The 23,592-nt window shown below is 39.2% G+C and overlaps 1 protein-coding gene across 3 annotated transcripts in view; it reads right to left on the minus strand.

Annotated features, from left to right (window-relative positions):
• LOC124716536 (nucleoside diphosphate kinase 7-like) overlaps positions 1-23,592 on the minus strand; it is an 88,692-nt gene that overhangs the window by 13,687 nt on the left and 51,413 nt on the right. For all 3 annotated transcript variants that reach the window (XM_047243184.1, XM_047243181.1, XM_047243183.1), the window contains one exon: positions 3,213-3,333. In XM_047243184.1, coding sequence (XP_047099140.1) covers positions 3,213-3,333 — 121 coding nt within the window. The remainder of the gene's footprint in view (positions 1-3,212; positions 3,334-23,592) is intronic.

A 23,592-nucleotide genomic window follows, 5' to 3' on the forward strand; every position in this document is an offset into this window, starting at 1 on the left:
TGGATATCTGTTTATCATCAGCATTTCTCCCTGGTGTAGCAATTTTAATGGCCAGTAGTGCACAATTTATCTACTGTAGTAGCCCGGCTGGAAGAACTGAAAACAATGAATAAGTCATTAATAAATAAGGACCATCAACATAAAATATTTAATTTGTGCAATGTGTTGTTGTTGTGCTGTCACTGGAACAGCATTGTTGTACAGTAATTTACCAGCAAAGGAAGTTCAAAGAGAGTACAACAGAATGGACAGGAGTGCTTTGAAACCCAAATTTGAAGCTGCCTCACGGCTCATATCCCTGCAATACACCAAGATGCAAGACCTGTCCCATGTAATGTACCACTACTACCTATTATCCCATCAAAGGCAGGGCTACCTGTGAAATCACCTACATGATCTACACGCTAAGCTGCAACCACTATGCTGCTTTCTACATGGGAATCGCAACAAACAAACTATCTGGCCTCATTAATGGCTTCTGTCAAACTGTGGCCAAGAGACAGCTGGACCATGCAGTTGCTGAACATGCTGCCCAACATGATGTGCTGCATTTCAATGACTGCTCACAGCCTGCGCCATCCCAGTTCTTCCTACCAACACCAGCTTTTCTGAACTGTGTAGGTGAGAACTCTCCCCAAAACATGTTCTCCTTTCCTGTAAACCCTCCAGCCTCAACCACTGCTAGTCCCTGTCCTCCACCTACCTATCCCCTTCCCTTCTCGCACTCAAACAGCAGACAGTAGACATGCCTTCTTTTCACCAATGCATCTACTAGTTTTTTCCCCTTCTCTCCTTCACCCTCTCTCTTTTCTGCTACCCCCCACTCTTCCTCCATCCCAACAGCACAGCCTCCCCACTCTATCCTGTCTTGACCATATTCCTGCATTCTCTCACAAGCAGGACAACATCTTCCCCCCATCCTGCTATTCCTCTCCCTCCATGCCACCTCCTTACCCCCCCCCCCCCCCCACACACACACAAGCCTCTCCAGATTGCCGCTCACATCAGACGCTGTGTGTGTGTGTGTGTGTGTGTGTGTGTGTGTGTGTGTGTGTGTGTTTTATATTTCCAGAGAAGGACCAGAAGTCTGGTCTGATATCAAAGTGTACAGCAGTAAAATAAGTTATAGGAAGTTTTAACAACGACAAGTCCGGAGTGAAATAAACAATATTAAGAAAAGGTCGATTGCTACACACCGCATTGGGAAGGCATTGAGTTGCTGATAGGCACCATGAAGAGACTGCTAAATATTTAAGTTTTTGGACATAGTCCTTCTCTGAAAATAGAAAACACACACACACAAACGCAACGGATGCTGTAATATGCAACATGTGTGCAGTGTTATTTTCTATAGTGCTATATAATGTTTGATAATTGTCATTCACTTAGAAATGTGCTTACTGTAATGTTTGTTACTGCACAGATCATTCTTGTATAATTAAATGCAACACAACAACAGCAAAATTCAAAGTGTAATTAGATCAGCCTTCAACAAAAGCAAACTGATTATTAGTCCGTTACGTATTACAGGTCTCATGCATATGAGAAGTTTGATGCGATCAAATAAATTTACAGTCAGACAATTATAGGTTATCACACGGAAAACATTTATAGAGTATGACTATCAAGTCATATTCAATCATACTGCGACAAATTTTGCACACACACAAAGATAAAATGTCTTCCTGTGTTAGTTAGTTAATATGACAACACAAATAATCATACACTACAACACAGGCAAACACCACAGCCATTTACAGGAGACAGATGTACACACGACACTTCATAACAGATTAGAGATATGCAATGGCAAAGTACTAACACTAGGACCTTGCTGTCTGACATCTGATTACTACAAGATGCAGAACTTTGCTTCCGCCATTTGCCGATAGGTGGGGACAACGGTAAGTCGCGATCGAAGGAACAGATCGCAGATGTCAGACAGTCAGCATAGCCTCGTTCAAACATTACTCGATTTGTGTCTGCATCATAAAGTTGTTCTTGATTGAAAATGTCAGTTTACGAGCCTAATTCTCATCATTTGTGGGAGGTGTTACTGTTTTGTTTCAATATGAAGAAAACAGCAGCTGAGTCTCATCGAATGCTCTCAAATACGTACAGTAAGGACACTACTAGTGAAAGAACATGTCGTGAGTGGTTTCAACACTTTAAGAACGGTGATTTTAATGTCACAGACCAGTATAGTGGGGGAAGAGAGAATGTTTTCGAAGATGCAGAATTGGAGACATCACTGAGTGAATACTCGCGTCAAACTCAAGAAGAATTGGCATGATTAGTGGGAGTGACACAGCAAGCCATTTCAAAATGTCTCAAGGCTATTGGCATCATTCAGAAAGAAAGAACTTGGGTCCCGTGTGAGCTGAAACCAAGAGACAATGAATGGTGTTTACGTGTCTGTGAACCGTTGCTTCAGAGGCAGAAACGGAAGGGATTTCTGCATTGCACTGTGACCAGGGACGAAAAATGGGTCCACTACGGTAACCCTAATAGCAAATAATCACGGGGATATCCCAGCCATGCTTCCACGTTGACAGCCAAACTGAATATTCACGGCTCCAAGATAATGCTCTGCATTTGGTGGGACCAGCTCGGCGTCGTGTACTATGAGCTGTTAAAATCAAATGAAACAATCACAGGTGCCCGTTATCGAACACAATTAATGCGTTTGAGCAGAGCATTATAAGACAAATGGCCACAATACAGCAAGAGGCACGATAAACTGATTTTGCAGCACAACGACACTCGACTCACATTGCAAAAGAGGTCAAAACATACTTGGAAACATTAGAATGGGAAGTCCTATCCCACTCTCCGTATTCGCCAGAGATTGCTCCCTCTCACTATCACCTGTTTAGATCAACGGCACATGGCCTGGCTGACCAACACTTCCGATCTCATGAAGAAGTCGCAAATTGGATCAATTCGTGGGTCGCTTCAAAAGATGAACAATTTTTTCAACGCAAGATTTGTACACTGCCCAAAAGATGGGAGAAAGTAGTGGCCAACAATGGAAAATACTTTGAATGATACATGTGTAATTAATTTGTTTCATTAAAGCTTCAAATGTTGGGGAAAAACCAGTGGAAGCAAAGTTGTACACCTTGTACATGGTAATGAAAATGTCATTTGTATTACCAAAACTGTGGCAAACGTACAAAACATTTCCCTGTAAAATAACTATCAAATCACACCTTCCTGAACTGCATGAGGCTTTATTACACAGCATGTACAATTCTTGAATGTTGCTGTCGTCTTTGGAGTCATCTTTCCATCAAGATCACGACTGGACGCAGGGAAGAAGATGGAAAGCTCCTAGAGTATGAAATAAAACTACATGTCAAAAACAGATTGTAATAATTGTACGACCACAATATACGCTCAGGTGACAGAAGTCATGCGGTTGCAATATGCATATATAGAGGTGACAGTGGTATTGCGTACATGAAAAAGGGAAGTGCACTGGCAGAGCTGCCATTTGTACTCAGGTGATTCATGTGGAAAGGTTTCCAAAGTAATTATGGCTGTATGACAGGAATTAACAGATTTTGAACACAGAATGGTAGTTGGAGCTAGACGCATGGGACATTCCATTTCGGAAATCATTAGGAAATTCAATATTCTGAGATCTACAGTGTCAAGAGGGTGCCAAGAATACCAAATTTCAGGCATTACTTCTCACCACAGACTCGGCCGCTGATGGCCTTCACTTATTGACCGAGAGCAGTGGCGTTTCCGTAAAGTTGTCAGTGCTAACAGACAAGCAACACTCCATGAAATAACCACAGAAATCAATGTGGGATGTGCGACAAATGCATTTGTTAAGACAGTGTTGTGAAATCAGGCATTAATGGGATATGTCAGCAGATGACCAATGCAAGTGCCTTTGCTAGTAGCACATCCGCTCCAGTGCCTCTCCTGGGTTCGTGACCATATCAGTTGGACCCTAGATGGCTGGAAAACCATGGCCTGGTCAGATGAGCCCCAATTTCTGTTGGTTTGAGCTGATAGTAGGGTTTGAGTGTGGCACAGACCCCATGAGCCATGGACCCTAACTGTCAACAAGGCACTGTGCAAGCTGTTGATGCCTCCATAACGGCGTAAGCTGTGTTTACATGGAATAGATTGGGGCCACTGGTCCAACTCAACTGATCATTGACTGGAAGTGGTTATCTTTGGCTACTTGGAGACCAAGTGCTGCCTCTCGTGTTCCCAAATAATGATGGAATTTTCATGGATGACTATGCACCATGTCACCACGCCACAATTGCTGGTGATCAGTTTGAAGAACATTCTGGACAATCTGAGCAAATGGTTTGGCCACTCAGATCACCCGACATGAATCACATCGATCATTTATGGGGCATAACTGAGAGGTTAGTCTGTGGACAAAGTCAGGCATTGGCAAGACTTTTGCAATTATGGACAGCTATAATGGCACTATGGCACAATATTTCTGCAGTGGACTTCCAATGACATGCCATGTTGAGCTGCTGCACTAGACTAGACAAAAGGAGGTCTGACACAATATTAGGAGGTATCCCATGACTTTTGTCACCTCAGTGTACTACACTTTCCAAAAGCACTTTAATATAAAATACTACAAAAATTTATATGACATAATACGATAGAATTTCCAGGAATCAGAAAAAGTCACACAGTTCACGATTTTGCATCAGTACCACAATTAACTTTGAAGGCCATTACTATAAGCTTGAACATTTGTAGGCTTAAACATCAACATTATAACAACAATTAAACTCACATTTTTGGGTGAAACTATGAAGAAATGGTAGCCTACCCTACTCTTAGACCAAAAAAATTATGTCACAAAACTATGAAGAACCTGTATGACTAACAGAGTGAGTTATGAAGACAAATATCCTTATCCTATGTGCACATTATAAAAAGAAGTAAGCTTTGCTCTCTCAGAAATGAGCTGTGTCATCTTACAGACACAAGAAACAGAATAACAAACGTGACTCAAAGACATAAAAAGCTGAGTCACAAAAGCACATTACCTAAATTAAGGTGTTTCAAAATTTAGTGTACAAAGCAGAAAATTGTTTTATAATAGTTTCTCAAATATAGTTACTGTACTTCATACAAGCTTTGCACTTCACTATTAACAATTTTGCGCAAAATAATGACATTGCTTTCTGAAAACTTCCATGCATCTACACTTGACCCAATTTTCCTCTTCTTACAAAAAACTGCTTTACGGAAGTATTTACATACTTATAGTTACAAATTCTAAACTGTTCATCAACATAAATTTTATTATCATGATATAAAGTACCTAAAAGCTACTATAGCCGAAAATATGGTAAAAACAAAGTTTTCCAGTAAAGGTTCTACAGATCAAGATCCAAAGTGTTAACTTTCAATAGCATCTCAATACGAAATTTATGCAACAACCATCTTCTTTAGCTTCACAAACTCTTCACAGTTTTGGCATAAAATTTTGAAGTCACAGCACACAATATTGCCCAGAAAGTTATAAGCACAGATGCGCAAAGTGTCACACAAAATACAAAAACATTATCTAATCTCCTCAAATAATACCTGTGATGTGGACACTAAATTGTCATCTTTGACTATGAAATATGTAGAGGAGGAGGATCTCAGCCAAATATTAGAAACTGTGTCCTACAAAACCTGCTGCAATAAGTAATTACCCTCTACCTATGTCAATCTAAAAGGAGTTCTGAATGCAATGATTGCCTCTCTACACATAAATTCCAAATCTATAAGCCTTCTCAATAGATCAGAACCATATGTCTTACACTTCCTGTCAAAGATACATAAGGTTAATTATCCCAGTGATCCTGTCACTTCTGACTTTGAGTTTTTGAATTACCCACTAAAAAACAAGTGTAACAACATCTAAAAACAGTTTTCACAAAGCTCATTCTACATCCAAGATAACTGAAACTTCCCTGACTGTTTGAGATATAGACACCCCCCCCCCCCCCCCCCCCCAACCCAGTAAATTTTATTCTCTCCTTTCAATGTCAACTGTAAATATCTATACCCATATATCACTCAAATACAACGACTGTGCATTGCTGAGCACTTATGATACCTAGACTTACACCTCTTTCTTCATCACTCTGATAAATGGCAGCCTTTGAAAGACAAGCTCTTAATTCCTATTTTCTAATAAACTCTATTTCGTTTGATTCAGATTCACAGATAACACGAGTTTTCGCCATGAGTTTTCACTGAACTCATAATGATCCCGGAATTCTAAACTATCCCAAATAGCTAAATAAAATATAGATGATTTTCTCCAGGTCTCATGCCGAATTTCTTGACATTCATCACCTTACGGATTCTTACTGTTTTACTCATGGTAAGCTGACCAACTCTTCATTTTGATAGTTGGTCCATGTGTCCCCAAAAAACAGCCTCATTCTTGTGCTGCTGGATTCTGGGAGGCAGGTACACTATGCTGCAAGCAGTACCAATATTTATACCCACAATCTTGTAAATGTTTCTGGTTTCAAGGAACCAGAAGGACAACCAGTTGGTATCCAATTCACATTTGCCCAATCTAACATGGAGTGAAAATTGTGACTTTCAGACCAAAGAACATATTACTACTTCAAGGTATGCAGTTACCTTACTCATTGGAACAAGCAAGACATTAAGCACAGTGATAGTTAAAAGTATTTTACTGACTACTGGGAAGTATTTCAAAAACCAATTTAGAAATCTCCCTTCCAGCCACACCCATTTTTTCTGCTGCTTTCACACATCAAATATTGTCATTAGTCTTCTGTTCAATGAAAATACACACAGCTTTTAAGTTGTTAGCCCTGTTAGAAGACATGCAATCCTCTTACATTTTCTATTGTATATCTTTGGTTTTCGATCGGTGTTTTGTGCATAAACTCTCTACAGTTCAAGTTGTTGATGCCTTAGCTTTCTCGAAAGTTGATATGCCACCTGAAAAGTGTTTCAATACTGTATTTTGGCTTATTTCACCGGAAACTAGAGACTGGGTAAGTGTGCCAGTCATGACTACAATCAGATACAATGTTACATCGATTCTACGAAGTGCCGCAAGACAAGCTCAAATGTTTGGGGACCCAGACTGATATATCTATGAAAACTGACCAGGAAAATATAATTGAATATGTTTCAGAATACAAAATCAAATAAAGGTAATGAAGGAGTAGGTTTAGTAATAAATAAAAAAATACGAAAGCTATTAGACAGCATAGTGAATGCATTATTGTAGCCAAGATAGACACAAAGCTCACAACTACCACAGTAGTACAAGTTTATATGCCAACTAGCTTCGCAAGATGATGAAGAGATTGAAAAAAATGTGTGATGTGATAAAAGAAATTATTCAGATAGTTAAGGGAAACAAAAATTTAATAGTCATGGAAGACTGGAATTCGATAGTAGGAAAAAGGAAGAGATGGAATGGGGTAAGGAATGAAAGAGGAATCCGCCTGGTTGATTTTGCACACAGAATAACTTAATCACAGCTAACACTTGGTTTAAGAATCATGAAAGAAGGTTATATATGTTGAAGAGGCCTGAAGAGACTGGAAGGTTTCAGATAGATTATATAATGGTAAAGACAGAAATTTAGTAACCAGGTTTAAATTTTTAAGGCATTTCCAGGGACAGATGTGGACTCTGACCACAATTTATTGGTTATGAACTCTGTAGGCTAAAACTGAAGAAACTGCAAAAAAGATAGGAATTTAAGGAGATGGGACATAGTTAAACTAAAAGAAGCAGAGGCTATAGAAAGTTTCAGAGACAGCATTAGGGAACAATTGACAAGAACAGGGAAAAGAGATACACAGTAGAAGAACAAGTAGCTTTGAGAGATGAAATAGTGAAGGCAGCAGAGGATCAAGTATGTAAAAAGATAAGGGCTAGTAGAAATCGATGGTTAATAGAAGAGATATTGAATTTAATTGATGAAAGGAGAAAATACAAAAATGCAATAAATAAAGCAGGAAAAAAGGAATACAAACGTCTTAAAAATGAGAACAACAGGAAGTGCAAAATGGCTAAGCAGGGATGGCTAGAGGATAAATGTAAGGATGTAGAGGCATATATCACTAGGGGTAAGAGCGATACTGCCTACAGGAAAATTAAAAATTAAAGAAACCTTTGGAGAAAATAGAACCACTTGTATAAGTATCAAGAGCTCAGATGGAAAACTAGTCCTAAGCAAAGAAGGGAAAGCAGTAAGATGGAAGGAGTATATAGAGTCAATACAAGGGCAATGTACTTGAAGGCAATATTATGGAAATGGAAGAGGATGTTGATGAAGATAAAATGGGAGATACAATATTGCGTGAAGAATTTGACAGAGCAATGAAAGACCTAAGTCACAACAATTCTTCCATCTGGTGAGCAAGATGTGTGAGACAGGTGAAATACCCTCAGACTTAAAGAAGAATATAATAATTCCAATCCCAAAGAAAGCAGGTGTTGACAGGTGTGAAAATTACCAAACTATCAGTTTAATAAGTTATGGTTGCAAAATGCTAATATGAATTCTTTACAGATGAATGGAAAAGCTGGCAGAAGATGACCTCAGGGAAGATCAGTTTGGATTCCATAGAAATGTTGGAACGCACAAAGCACTACTGACCCTATGACTTATCTTACCAGATAGGTTAATGAAAGGCAAACCTACTTTTCTAGCATATGTAGACTTAGAGAAAGCTCTTGACAATGTTGTCTGGAATACTCTCTTTCAAATTCTGAAAGTGGCACGGTAAAATACAGGGAGCAAAAGGTTATTTACAATTTTTACAGAAACCACATGGCAGTTTTAAGAGTCGAGGGACACGAAAGAGAAGCAGTGATTGACAAGGAAGTGAGATGGGTTGTAGCCTATATCCCATGTTGTTCAATCTATCTTTACATTGAGCAAGCAGTAAAGGAAACAAAAGAAAAATGTGGAGTGGGTGTTAAAATCCATGGAGAAGAAATAAAAACTTTGAAGTTTGCTGACAACATTGTAATTCTGTCAGAGACAGGAAAGGACATGGAAAAGGATTTGAACGGAGTGGACAGTGTCTTGTGTCTTGAATGGAGGATATAAGATGAATATCAACTAAAGCAAAACAAGGATAATGGAATGTAGTTAAATTAAATCAGGTGATGCTGAGGGAATTAGATTAGGAAATGAGACACTTAAAGTAGTAGATGAGTTTTCTGCAATTTGGGGAGCAAAATAATTGAGGATGGTCAGGGTAGAGAGGATATAAAATGTAGACTGCCAATGGCAAGGAAAGTGTTTCTGAAGAAGAGAAATTTGTGAGAAATTTGTTTACAATGAGTATAGACTTAAGTGTCAGGAAGTCTTTTCTAAAAGTATTTGTATAGAGTGTAGTCATGTATGGAGGTGAAACAAGGATGATAAATAGTTTAGACAAGACGAGAATAGAAGCTTTCAAAATGTGATGCTACAGAAGAATGGTGAAGATTAGATGGATAGATCACATAACTAATGAGGAGGTACTGAATAGAATTGGGGAGAAGAGGTATTTGTGGCAAAACTTGACTAGAAGAAGGGATCGGTTGGTAGGACATGTTCTGAGGCATCAAGGGATCACCAATTTAGTATTGGAGAATAGTGTAGAGGGTAAAAATCATAGAGGGAGACCACGAGATGAATACACAAAGCAGATTCAGAAGGATGTAGGTTGTAATAGGTTCTGAAAGATGAAGTAGCTTGCACAGGACAGGGTAGCATGGAGAGCTGCATCAAACCAGTCTCTGGACTGAAAACCACAACAACAACAACAACAACAATTGAATGATTAATATTATAATAGAGAAAAACCAATTAGTAAAGATGCATAATTCTGCAAGATATTCTGTGAATATTTGTGGTGATTCAGCTGCTTCAGAAGCGGTACTGCAAGGCGCTTGTTCACTTCATCTTTGTCTTCTATATCAAAACTGTCATCATTGTTGGAGCACAACTGCTGGCACAGTTTCATGCAAAAATGTCCTGCTTGCCTACTCCCACACCGACGTTGATAATCTGTCATGCATTTGCAAGATATAAACTGAAAAATGCTCTTGGGAGCCACAGGTTTCAGTGAGGTAATGAGAGCTAATCCAGTTTTTTTAACTACCACACCCACTAACCTGGATCCAAGTAGTACAGTATATGTACTGAAGAGGGGTTTTTGTTGCACTGATTTGTATGGTCCAGAGGGCATAACTTTGAACAAATATGCAACTCATATACCTATTTTGTACAAGGTAAATACAATGAAAATGCAATAACTGTGTTCAGTGGCTACCTGGATGCAGAGAAGACTACCAAATCTATGGAGCGCTTGAGGTGGTTGACCAAAAAGCAGTCCCTGGAGCCACAATTTAGCAGCAGCGACACACCAACAGTTTTAGCAATAAATTTCTATCACATGTGAAAAAAAAGATAATGACAAAATGTAATGAAAGTGGAATTACCTCCAAGAAGGCAGCTGGTGATACAGATGCATTTTTTTATGTGGACGGCAGAATCTCTAGCTTCAGATCACGAGCATGTTGCAGACGTGGGGAAAGATGTTGACCTTCTGGTCATAATAATAGATCTCTAAACTCCATTCCAATGTATATTTCCTCTCATCAGGGACAAGTATAGCCCCTCAGCTCCTCTTCCATCCAGGAAATGCAGCAGAGAAGAATGTTGCCAACCATAATGACTGTTGTGACTTTGTGACAGCATTATTCAACCAAGGCAAGGTTCAATTTCTTAAGACCCTCTCCAAAAATCCAGATCTCACATCATACATTACTAAATTCACTGATCTTTTGGTCCATGCAAAAGAAATAATGGCTGCCAGTGAGAAATTACTGACTGACCTTTATTGTGGAAACCACCCAAAAGCAACACTCAACAAGCTGAGGTATAAGAAGTGTGCGACATCAGCCTACAAGACAAACACAACTTCCATACCTCCCACTGAAGCTGCAGCTCAATAACACACCTTCAGATTTTTCCGTCAGGTGGAGCACTGGATTAGAATCTACTTGGGTTGAGAGCAATGGGTGTAGTAGTTGACAAAAATGGGTTGGCTCCCATTACCTTACTGAAACTCCCATCTCCCGAGAGCCTTCTTCCAAGCTTATATCTTGCAAATGCAACAGATTGTCAACATCAGTGTGGATGCAGGTGAGCACAACTCTTCTGCATGAAACTGTGCAAGAAATGTGAAGGGTCGTGAAAATTTTGATGTAGAAACCAAATTTGATCTGGACAAGCCCCTTGCAGTACTACTTCTGAAGGAGCTGAAGTGACACAAAGTATTATTCACAGAATATAATGCAGCATTATGCATCTTTGGTACTCAATTTTTCTCTATCACAACATTACTCATTTTTTTAAGTTGAAGAACAGCAACAACTCACTGTTCAGACTGGACCTTCCACAGCCACTGATGCTTTGCCTGTACCTTCAATTGCCCAAGACCCATCACCTGGAGCTACTAGTGGAGCCACCAACATCTAAATGAAAATGAATAAAAATACTGTGCACAACATCAGACATCAATACATTGACAGTTCACTATACAACTTACCAGTCTTTTGTACTCATATTCTATCACTAAATGCTTTCTTTCTTTTGCAGATGGAGAATTACTCAACACGATGACCCAATCCTTGGCTCAACATTATCCCATTTCATGATACATGTATATTAATACACAGATTTCATAGTCATATTTCTGTTCAGTGTGATGTACCTAATACCTGTATGCTGAAACATAATTTGTTAATGGTGTCATCAAACATGCTTTCCCATCAATTCATTCAAAACAACCACTTTTAAGTGTAATACATCAAATGTATATGGCTGATGAGAGACTGACAGGTTGGTGGCGTTGTTTGGCTGTAGGGTACAGGTGGAATTTTTGATTTACTCCCTCCAAATCCTATAAGAAAAGTGAATATGACTTGTCTCTTGTATGAAATTTAACATACTTTCACATGGTATATGGGTTTTGTTGATAACACATACATGTTTTGAGTTTTTGTGGTTGAGAGTGGGTGTTTTTGATGTTTCTGCAGATGGGCCAAAAAATCACTTCACTTCAGCGAACTCTAGCGCTAATACTGCTCATAAGAAAATCAAACCTTTCTAGTGATTTTTGTAGGAAATTTTGCCTGTTTCACTTTTGTACAGATTGGTCCTCTTCAAAAGCAACACAATTTTCAAAATATAAGTGAAAAACAAAGTGGTAAAATTTTGAGGTTTTTTGCATATTATGTTGTGAGGCTGACTTCCTACATGGCAGCAAACCTCAAATAAGGATTCAGCTTCCCAGAAAACATATAGAAATGTTGAGAAAATAACTTCCACAATTTTGTTATGAAAATGCCTGTTTTGACCTCTAATAGAGTGGACTATAAGGAATCAAGGTGATAGAGAGATGAAGAGAAAAGCAGTTTGGTTAAGTTTGTATATGTCACAGCAATTCGCAGTGCTGGAACAATTATGCCCATGTACAGGAATCTAAGTGACAACACATTATTGTCACTGTGTTTACGTGGTTAGAGACAGAATGTGAATCAATGTTTCAGTCTTTTGATGTGGGAACATCTACTCAGAACAATGTTTGTTGGTTTCAACACAGTGAGATTAGGCACTTAGATGCCGTAGGTTGTTTCAACAATGGGACAGTAAGCAGGTGTAAAGTTTTAAAGTTGTTAGGAATATCTCCTTGGTTCAATATGAAACAATCACTACTGGCAACTGGCTCCATGCGAATGCTCGACCCTGAAAAGTGGGTGCTTAAGGCAACTGCAGGCTACAACAAGGAGAAACAAGAAAAGGAAGAGATAAGATGAAGAATATCTAAACCATGATGAATATGCATCTCGAATGTATCAGGAATAACAGAGACGAGTCCCTGATCAAATACAAACCTTGAATTAAATTTGCAGATAACTGTATTTCCTGATAAGTTCATTTCACGCAAAAAAAAAATAATTATTTGAGCTAGAGATCTGAAACTTTTCAGAATTTTTCAGGATATCACTTGGAGTCTGCAGTCAGGAAACTGCTACAAACAGGAGTAAAAATACAGACTGAGTGATTATAAAAAGTAAGCTTTATTTTGATGAATAGATGTAAATATTTCTCATGTGAAAGCTTGTAAATCAAATGGCATGATTGTAGTCTACTTTTTAGATAGACGTACATGTTGTTAGTGTGTGCTTAAAATTACTATCATCTATGTAATATAGTCAGTGCATAGAATCCAAAAATGTAGCTGTGGAAAAAAAAGTAAATTAAAAAAAGACTGAAAAAGTCAAAAACTGCATAAACAAATCAACATGTGAAATAGTGTGATTAGCTATGTGTCATTAATGTTCAGCAAGAGACACTCCTTCGTCCCACTGGGAGTTCACACTTGCGAGCTACAGACATGCAAACATTATGAAAATTTGCTAGCATTTTTCCATGCACTCACAGCCAAGTGACCAAGATAATTCAAACTGCACCACAATGTGGACTATAAGTAGCAGAACTAAGACTTGGGTGATACAGCAAACAAAAAGTTTTTTCAATCATATGAAGTAGTGTAGTATCAATGTTGTGCACCTTCATATTTTCGCAGCGCAATGATTGTTCCACAAAATTTTGGGAGTGCAGCCACATAGATTTCACTTCTTCCTCTGATATTTGGGCTGTACGAGGTCTGTTCAAAAAATTTCAGAGCTCTGTCCACAAAATTTTTCTACCCTTACCTTTTACGTATTGTGCAATGTCTCCTTCGAAATACTCTCCACCACAATTGATACACTGCTCCTAATGCCGTTTTCATTTCTGGAAGCAGTCTAGGTACACTCCTTGCTGGATCGCATGAGGTGCCATCTGTGAATTTTCTTTTATCTCATCTATCATTACAAGTCTTCGACCTTTCAACAGGGTTTCCAAATCCGCAAGGGCCAGGTCTGGGGAGTACGGAGGATGAGGCAGCACAGTGATTTCGTTTTTTGTACAATAGCCACGCCGCAACATGGAGTAATGTGCGGGAGTGTTATCATGATGCAAGAGCCATGAATTCTCACCACATTTCAGGCTGTTTCCTCACAGGCATCACAACACACCCGATACCATTGATTAACAGTTTGTCCCTGAGACATGAATTCATGATGAACTAATCCTTCAAAATCAAAGAAAACTACCACCACGGCTTCGACATTTGACCTGACCTGATGAGCTTTTTGGTCTCGCAGAACCTTTCCCAACCCATTGTGAAGACTGAACCTTGGTCTCAACATCATAACCATAGACTCATGCCTGATCACCAGTTATGATTCTCTTAGGGAACATCTTGTTCTCACTTGCATGATCCAAAAGATCTTCAGAGATTGTGAGGCAAAGACCTTTCTGGTCTTGACTCATGAGCTGTGGGACGAACTTGGCGGAAACACGATATATTACAAGATGCTGTGTCAAGATTTCATTATATGATCTAAATGTTACATGCTTCTGCAATCTCTCGGACAGTCTGTCTTTGATTGGCATAAACAATCTCAGAGACGTTCCTAACATAAACATCGTTGGTGTATGTCGAAGGATGTCCTGAACAAGTGTCACCTTTAACTTCCGTCTGGCCATTTTTATATCGTTTGAACCACACATAACACCAAGTACGGCTTAAGGCTTCATACTTCAATTGGTGTCTCTCTGTAAAGCTTTTTTGAGTTTCACCAAAATTTAGTGCAGACACATTGCTCCTCAAACTCTGCCATCTCGAAATTCGCAAACTGTGCAACACATGCTCTGCTCAATATAGCACTGAACAAAAACTAAGACAAACAACAATGAACCTTTTGGCAGTTACACATTAAATACAGGCATGTGCAGGGTGTGCAGGGATGCACATGAGACTGGATTCATGATTTTCTGTCAGAGAGGTCACAGTTTGTAATAACTGACAGAAAGCCATAGAGTAAAACAGAAGTGATTTCTAGTGTTCCCCAAGATAGCGTTATAGGCCCTTTGCTATTCCTTACCTATATAAATGATAATCTGAGCAGCTGTCTTACACTGTTTACAGAAGATGCTGTCATTTATTGATTAGTAAAGTCATCAGAAGATCAAAACAAATTGCAAAAAGATTTAGAAAAGATATCTGTACAGTGCAAAAGCTGGTAACTGACGCCAAATAAAGAAAAGTGTGAGGTCATCCATATGAATGTTAAAAGGAATCCGTTAAACTTCGATTACATGATGAATCAGTCAAATCTACAGGAGTAAATTCAACTAAATACCTAGGAATTACAATTACGAACAACTTAAATTGGAAGGAACACATAGAAAATGTTGTGGAGAAGGCTAACAAAAGACTGTGTTTTATTGGCAGGACATTTAGAAAATGTAACACATCTACTAAAGAGACTGCCTACACTACACTTGTCCGTCTCCTTTTAGAATACTGGTGCACAGTGTGGAATCCTTAGCAGATAGGACTGACGGAGTACATCGAGCAAGTTCAAAGAAGTGCAGCACATTTTGTATGATCGCAAAATAGGGAAGAGAGTGTCATTGAAATGATACAGGATTTGGGGTGGACATCATTAAAACAAAGGTGTTTTTCATTGCAGCAGAATCTTCTCATGAAATTTCAATCATCTACTTTCTCCTCCAAATGCGAAAATATTTTATTGACACCAACCTACATAGGGAGAAATGATCACGATAATAAAATAAGGGAAATCAGAGCTTGCACAGAAATATATAGGTGCTCGTTTTTTCTGTTCGCTGTACAGAATTGGATTAATAGAGAATTAGTGTGAAGATGGTTCAATGAACTCTATGCCAGCCACTTAAATGTGATTTGCAGAGTATCCATTTGGATGTGGATGTAGATGTAGACGCAACCGGATTTCGCTCCAACACACTCCTGACGTGAAGTTACGAATGTTCTGGAATTTTTTGAACAGACTTTGTATACCATCCAGCTATCTTCAGAGTGAACTGTGTGTCTGGTGCTCCAGCACTATCTCCTTTCTTTTAAACCTGCAGACCGCATCACTGCGCATGTGGCCACAGATACACAAGGTGTCACAGACATTGATTGGTGGCAAAGAGGGGTGCCCACAAAAGGTGGATGCTCAGTCGTGGCGAGAGACAAGAGCCCCAAGATGAGATCAAAGTCCATAGGCTTTGAAGATGAATTGTGAGAGATGTCAGTGAGAATGACATCAATATCATCAGACAATTTACTTCCCATTGCCATCAGGAGTTGATACTTTCTCTTCAATTTTTTGGCCTAGGGAGGCTTAAGAGCCACAACTGCAGCAGTCGTAGTTGCAGCACTAGATTGTGGACTAGAGTGACCCTTTAGAGGGGCAGGGAGGTCTGCAACATCAGAAACCATGGCCTTTTCTAAAATTCTGGATGTGGTTCAAAATAAATGCAGCAACACAAGAGCACTGACAAACGCAGGTACTAGTGCTGACACCACAAACCTCCCATTCGTGTTGCACCATCAGTTTTATGAACTGCCTGTTTAAGAGTAGAAGCTAAGGAGGTAGTGAACATAAGGGGCTGAATGGCCTTATGGATCTTTTTGGCTGCACCATATGAGATGCACTTTGTTGTTTTAATCTCCTGTGTCTTCCTTTCTTCAAGGAAGACATTGCAGTCCCTTCTCCAGACACTGTGATCTTCACAGCAATTTACACAGTTTGGAGGAGATGAACAACTAACTTCTTGCTGGTTCTGCAAGGTTCGCAGGAGAGCTTCTGTAAAGTTTGGAAGGTAGGAGACGAGATACTGGCAGAAGTAAAGCTGTGAGTACCGGGCGTGAGTCATGCTTCGGTAGCTCAGATGGTAGAGCACTTGCCCGCGAAAGGCAAAGGTCCCGAGTTCGAGTCTCAGTCGGGCACACAGTTTTAATCTGCCACGAAGTTTCAACTAACTTCTTCATGAGCAGCCTTCATCACATATGCCACAAGTGGTTTCTACGTTACAGCCGAGACTGGTGTGCTGAAAGTGCTGGCATCTAACACAGTGCATTGGGTTGAGAACTAAGACCACACGTTTAAGCCAAGGAAACCTGTTTTCACGTGCTATGGAAGCTTTGTGCTGTTGAAAGTAAATATAAACGAGTATTATATTTTCAGTGTCAACAATCCCTTCTTTGGCCCACTCAGCTTACAGTTCCTCTTTGGGAATACTGACCAGATGTCTGCATGACACAACACCTTTGCTGCAGTTCAAGGTGTTGTGCAGTTCAGTTTCGATGGCATACTCTCCAAGACACTGAGCTTTCTCGAGGTTCTTTACTTCTTGGGAACTAGACGTCTCTATTGACAGTGTCCCATTTCGTAATCACTTGACAGATTTTAAAGTTCTGCCATGCCCTCTACACCCTTCTGAATGTAAAAAGGGAAACTCTCTCAAAGCTGTCCTCTGTCCCTTTTAACTATTATAAACAAATTCTGACCAGCAGTATGCTTTCTGTTACTATTAATATCAGAACTCTGGAAAATCCTAGAGTCAGGAGGACTGGCTCGATGTTTATATCCACCAGCGGTACACCCATTTTGCTGGAGTGGAAGAATTTAATTTCAAGGTTTCCATCTTGGTCCCACGAGCAGCTAGGAAAATAAAGAGTGCACCTGGACAGCGCCGTACCTACCTAGGTAAGCCTTCCAGCTTGCAAAACCTGCTTCCACTACAGATAGTTCTATAGTTTAAGATACAATGCTGGGTGGGCAACTAGGTTGACCACTCCATTTCTGGCACAATATTTAAAAGACTGACTTTGCTGTTTTTTCAGGAGCCATGAATTATTATCTTGGACATGTTTACTGTTTGCGCTCAACCATAAACGGCAACCTGACTTGACAACTGGAAGTAAATCTTAAGTAAAACCTGCCAGATAAATTTCAGTAATCACAGCTCCTCGATTGTCCTACCTGAATTGACCATATCCCATTCTCTCCAAAAAAGAACCATCCTTAGCAGTACCTTGGATTAAACTTGAGTTAAGAATTGTTAAGACACAGTTTCCAGAGTGAATGTGGCTAAGCCATGTCTCTGCAATATACTTTCTTCCAGGAGTGCTAATCCTGCAGCGTATACAGGAGAATTTCTGTAAAGCCTGGAAGGTAAGAGACCAATTACTCTACATAATATTTTCTTTTCAAATAAATCTTTCCATTTTTTATCACACTTGAACATTTCCTAGCTGCTGACTAACTGGTCTCCTCGTGACTGTTGTTGTTGTTGTGGTCTTCAGTCCTGAGACTGGTTTGATGCAGCTCTCCATGCTACTCTATCCTGTGCAAGCTTCTTCATCTCCCAGTACCTACTGCAACCTACATCCTTCTGAATCTGCTTAGTGTATTGATCTCTTGGTCTCCCTCTACGATTTTTACCCTCCACGCTGCCCTCCAATGCTAAATTTGTGATCCCTTGATGCCTCAAAACATGTCCTACCAACCGATCCCTTCTTCTAGTCAAGTTGTGCCACAAACTTCTCTTCTCCCCAATCGTATTCAATACCTCCTCATTAGTTACGTGATCTACCCACCTTATCTTCAGCATTCTTCTGTAGCACCACATTTCGAAAGCTTCTATTCTCTTATTGTCCAAACTACTTATCGTCCATGTTTCACTTCCATACATGGCTACACTCCATACAAATACTTTCAGAAACGACTTCCTGACACTTAAATCTATACTCGATGTTAACAAATTTCTCTTCTTCAGAAACGATTTCCTTGCCATTGCCAGTCTACATTTTATATCCTCTCTACTTCGACCATCATCAGTTATTTTACTCCCTAAATAGCAAAACTCCTTTACTACTTTAAGTGTCTCATTTCCTAATCTAATCCCCTCAACATCACCCGATTTAATTTGACTACATTCCATTATCGTCGTTTTGCTTTTGTTGATGTTCATCTTATAGCCTCCTATCAAGACACTGTCCATTCCGTTCAACTGCTCTTCCAAGTCCTTTGCTGTCTCTGACAGAATTACAATGTCATCGGCGAACCTCAAAGTTTTTATTTCTTCTCCATGAATTTTAATACCTACTCCGAATTTTTCCTTTGTTTCCTTTACTGCTTGCTCAATATACAGATTGAATAACATCGGGGAGAGGCTACAAACCTGTCTCACTCCTTTCCCAACCACTGCTTCCCTTTCATGCCCCTCGACTCTTATAACTGCCATCTGGTTTCTGTACAAATTGTAAATAGCCTTTCGCTCCCTGTATTTTACCCCTGCCACCTTCAGAATTTGAAAGAGAGTATTCCAGTTAACGTTGTCAAAAGCTTTCTCTAAGTCTACAAATGCTAGAAACGTAGGTTTGCCTTTTCTTAATCTTTCTTCTAAGATAAGTCGTAAGGTTAGTATTGCCTCACGTGTTCCAACATTTCTACGGAATCCAAACTGATCTTCCCCGAGGTCCGCTTCTACCAGTTTTTCCATTCGTCTGTAAAGAATTCGCGTTAGTATTTTGCAGCTGTGACTTATTAAACTGATAGTTCGGTAATTTTCACATCTGTCAACACCCGCTTTCTTTGGGATTGGAATTATTATATTCTTCTTGAAGTCTGTGGGTATTTCGCCTGTCTCATACATCTTGCTCACCAGATGGTAGAGTTTTGTCATGACTGGCTCTCCCAAGGCCATCAGTAGTTCTGATGGAATGTTGTCCACTCCCGGGGCCTTGTTTCGACTCAGGTCTTTCAGTGCTCTGTCAAACTCATCACGCAGTATCTTATCTCCCATTTCATCTTCATCTACATCCTCTTCCATTTCCATAATATTGTCCTCAAGGACATCGCCCTTGTATAAACCCTCTATATACTCCTTCCACCTTTCTGCCTTCCCTTCTTTGCTTAGAACTGAGTTGCCATCTGAGCTCTTGATATTCATACAAGTGGTTCTCTTCTCTCCAAGGTCTCTTTAATTTTCCTGTAGGCAGTATCTATCTTACCCCTAGTGAGACAAGCCTCTACATCCTTACATTTGTCCTCTAGCCATCCTCGTGACTAATGATTCATTAAAAACATGATATGGTCATATACTCAAACTGAAAGGCTAGTTTTGATTCTGATGCCATTCAGTCTTTGTGACAGTACAAACCACCAACTAATCACATGCTTCTTTCTCACATGAATTGGTTCACTGTAAAATCTGCCCTACAGATATGAGCACTATGTGCTTCAACCCATAACTTTAAAGACGAATATTAATGGGTGGGCTACATATTACCATTGACAACATATTCTTCTGGCTCATAAGGTGTATGAATAATGATGTATTTTACATGCAGCTAATGTGAACAGAAAAAATAGCATGAATGTCTTTTGGGTTTTTATTTATTCAGTGATGTTGCAATCCAACTATCAGTAATTTTCTTTTCACCAACAAATATGGTGCAGTCAGTGAAATTTTTCTTTCCCCAACTTCTTTATATGGGTAATTGCCTCAGAGGTCCATAAACTGGAAAATAAATATGCTGTACACTTCTCTGGATATTTTTGGTACATCACTCACATTTCCTAATCCATTCTGGCATTGTTAAACTGATATTTCAATCATACTTCCCCATTCACCCTGTAGCTATGCACAGTTAAGGTTCATCAAGTTGTAGCCTCTTTAGGTGAAGTAAAAATCCATAATAACATCAACATCAGTATCAGGTGTGATCCACAGGTATGAATATACTCTTGTATTTGTTGTAATATGAAAGTAAACAGCATCTGAATGTCATTGTGAGGAATTTCTTTCCACGCTTGAAACAGATGCTCTACAAGTTCATGAAGACTGCTTGCTCGAAGCTGGTGTTAAGGTGCAAGCTTTCTTGTACATATTTTTTTTTAATTTTTTCCTCAACTAACAATTGTTTGTACTGTTGTCTTCTGCTGAAATTAAACTGTTTGGGTCCTTTTTCCAACTGAAAATTTGTTTCATACTAAGCTATTTTAAATCCTGGTTTATTTCTGTCCTCCATACCCTAGGTGCTACAATGGCACTTGTAACATACTTTACCACTCATGATAGAGCTCCCCCTCCTCCTTTGGTTCCTTGGCTTTTCTTCTATTAACCTAACCATGTTACCTATCCATTTCCTGTTGAAAAGGGCATGCCTAGTGTAATCACATCTGTTGCCAGAATCAATAGGAACCATGCCAATGTGTGACCATGCATGCAATGTAAGCAGTCATCCAATTCCAAGTTAACTCTCCTGGCTGAAGAGTTCAAATGAGGTCAGTCACAGCAATTCAGAACAGATAGAAATTCAACACTGGTAACTCTCAATGGTGATGTTGCCTTCACCAGTTCTCTGTCAGTACTACTGTCCAGAAAACCCACTACAACCACAGTGTTCTGTTTCCTGAATGCTTTAAAAAGTTATCCCAATCCTTGTCGCCTGACACAGATCAGCACGAGTTTTTAAAAAAAAAATAAAAAAATAAAATAAAATAAAAAAATCTGTGACTTTGTTTCTTATCCAGGTTCATCCTACCAAAGTTAGCAAACACCTCTAGCACAAGAACCACATAACAACAAAATTTTCTCTCTCTTAACTGACATCCTTATTTTTCTATTTATTATTGAAAGATTGTTGTGCCCTGTCTATACCTGTCTCTACCTAAGGATGACCCATTTCTAAATGAAGCAATAAGTCATAGTTATTTTTCCTAATCATCACAAAGCTGTCAGATGAAGTTCTATGCCTTTTCCTTCTATGACCTATTACCATTTCTCACCATTCTTCCTCTTTAACCTTCCCAAATCTTTTCTAGCTATATATAATTCAGCCTAGGGCAGAAATTTTCTCGTCCCCTTCCATTATCTTCCTAACTCTATTGCCTATCCTACAAAACCACTGAAGAACTTCATTTACTTTCCTGATTCCCACACCACTACTGTCACCCAATTGAAAAAAACTATAGCATCCATCACACAATACCACGGAAGCAACAATTCTAAGTCAAGTGAGCCACTTTTCATCATGATCAAATATTAATTTGGTAATAATGACTTAATTAAATTACTGAGAAACAAGGAAATACATATACAAAACTGTGTGTAAAAAAACTACTCGTACAAGTTTTATGGGAAAAAAAATTAAAACTTACACTACCTTCCAGAGGTGTGAACTAAATAATGAACAGATAAGCTCTACTTTAATTGCTGGAAATACAAAAGAGTAAAACTATGATTACAGTGCCAAAACATAGGCAAAAATGCGACTATGACCAGACTTTGCAATCCTTTTGGGTTTTCCGGAATAATGCAGAAAGAAAACTGAAACATTTTACACGGCTTAAACCACACATTAATTCACATACAGGGTGACAATTATTTAACTATATTTAAAAAAATTAAATTAGTTACAAACTACAGCATCACACACTTTATTCGACATGTAAACGTGACTAGGGATATTTGGATTTATATTATGACATTTGATATGCCCACCATCATTGGCGACAATGTGGTGCAGACGCACAGCGAAATTCTGCATGACCCGCTGAAGTGTCAGGACATTGATGCTTTCAATGACCTCCTGAATGGCTGTTTTCAGTTCCTCAATGGTTTTGGGGTCATTGCTGTACATCTTGTCTATAATATAGCCCAACAAAAAGGAGTCACACGTGTTCAGATCCAGAGAATATGGCAGCCATGGCCCATGCCAGTGGCCTCTGGGTAACCCAGAGCCAGAATGTAGTTCCCAAAGTGCTCTTCCAGGGCATCAAACACTCTCCTGCTTCAATGCGATCAAGCTCTGTCTTGCATGAACCAAATCTTGTCAAAATCAGGGTCACTTTGGATAATGGGAATGAAATGATCTTCCAAAAACTTTCACATACTGTTTGGTAGTCACCGTGCCATCTAGGAATATCGCATCGATATTTGCATGACTGGGCATTGCAAACCACACAGTAACCCGTTGAGGGTGAAGAGGCTTCTAGATCATGAAATGTGGATTCCCAGTCCCCCAAATGCATCAATTTTGCTTGCTGATGAACTCGTCCAAATGAAAGTGAGCTTCTTTGCTAAACCAAACCATACATAAGCATACTAATTCCCATCATACCCCGTGGCCAACTGTGAAGTTTGAATGTCCTAATGCAAATTATTCAGAATTTATGACGATTTTATTTCATATAGTTCAGTAACTGTCACCCTGCATTTATTGAGTTATGTCAACTACACCAGGTGCTACTGCAAACTAAATGACTTATATTTACAAGAGCGCGAAACTCACACATCTCACCAGGTGCAGAGCTGCTAACCTTGACAGACATGGAAGGATGGATACTACACTTAGAACAGTACATTTAGTATAAAGACTGAAAATTTACTAACTTAAGTTCATTTTATATGTATTATTGCCACTTGTTGATTCAGGACATGTAAAAGACTGAAAATTTACTAACTTAGCCTATGTTCATTTTATATGTATTATTGCCGCCTGTTGATTCAGGGCATATGTATTTTCCATTTAATTTGGTAAACAGATAGCTTTACTTATGTTAATGAAAGCATGAAAGAACTGTAGCACACAGAGACTGCATGAACAT

This window comes from Schistocerca piceifrons, chromosome 1, assembly GCF_021461385.2.
Source record: "Schistocerca piceifrons isolate TAMUIC-IGC-003096 chromosome 1, iqSchPice1.1, whole genome shotgun sequence".
NCBI lineage: Eukaryota > Metazoa > Arthropoda > Insecta > Orthoptera > Acrididae > Schistocerca > Schistocerca piceifrons.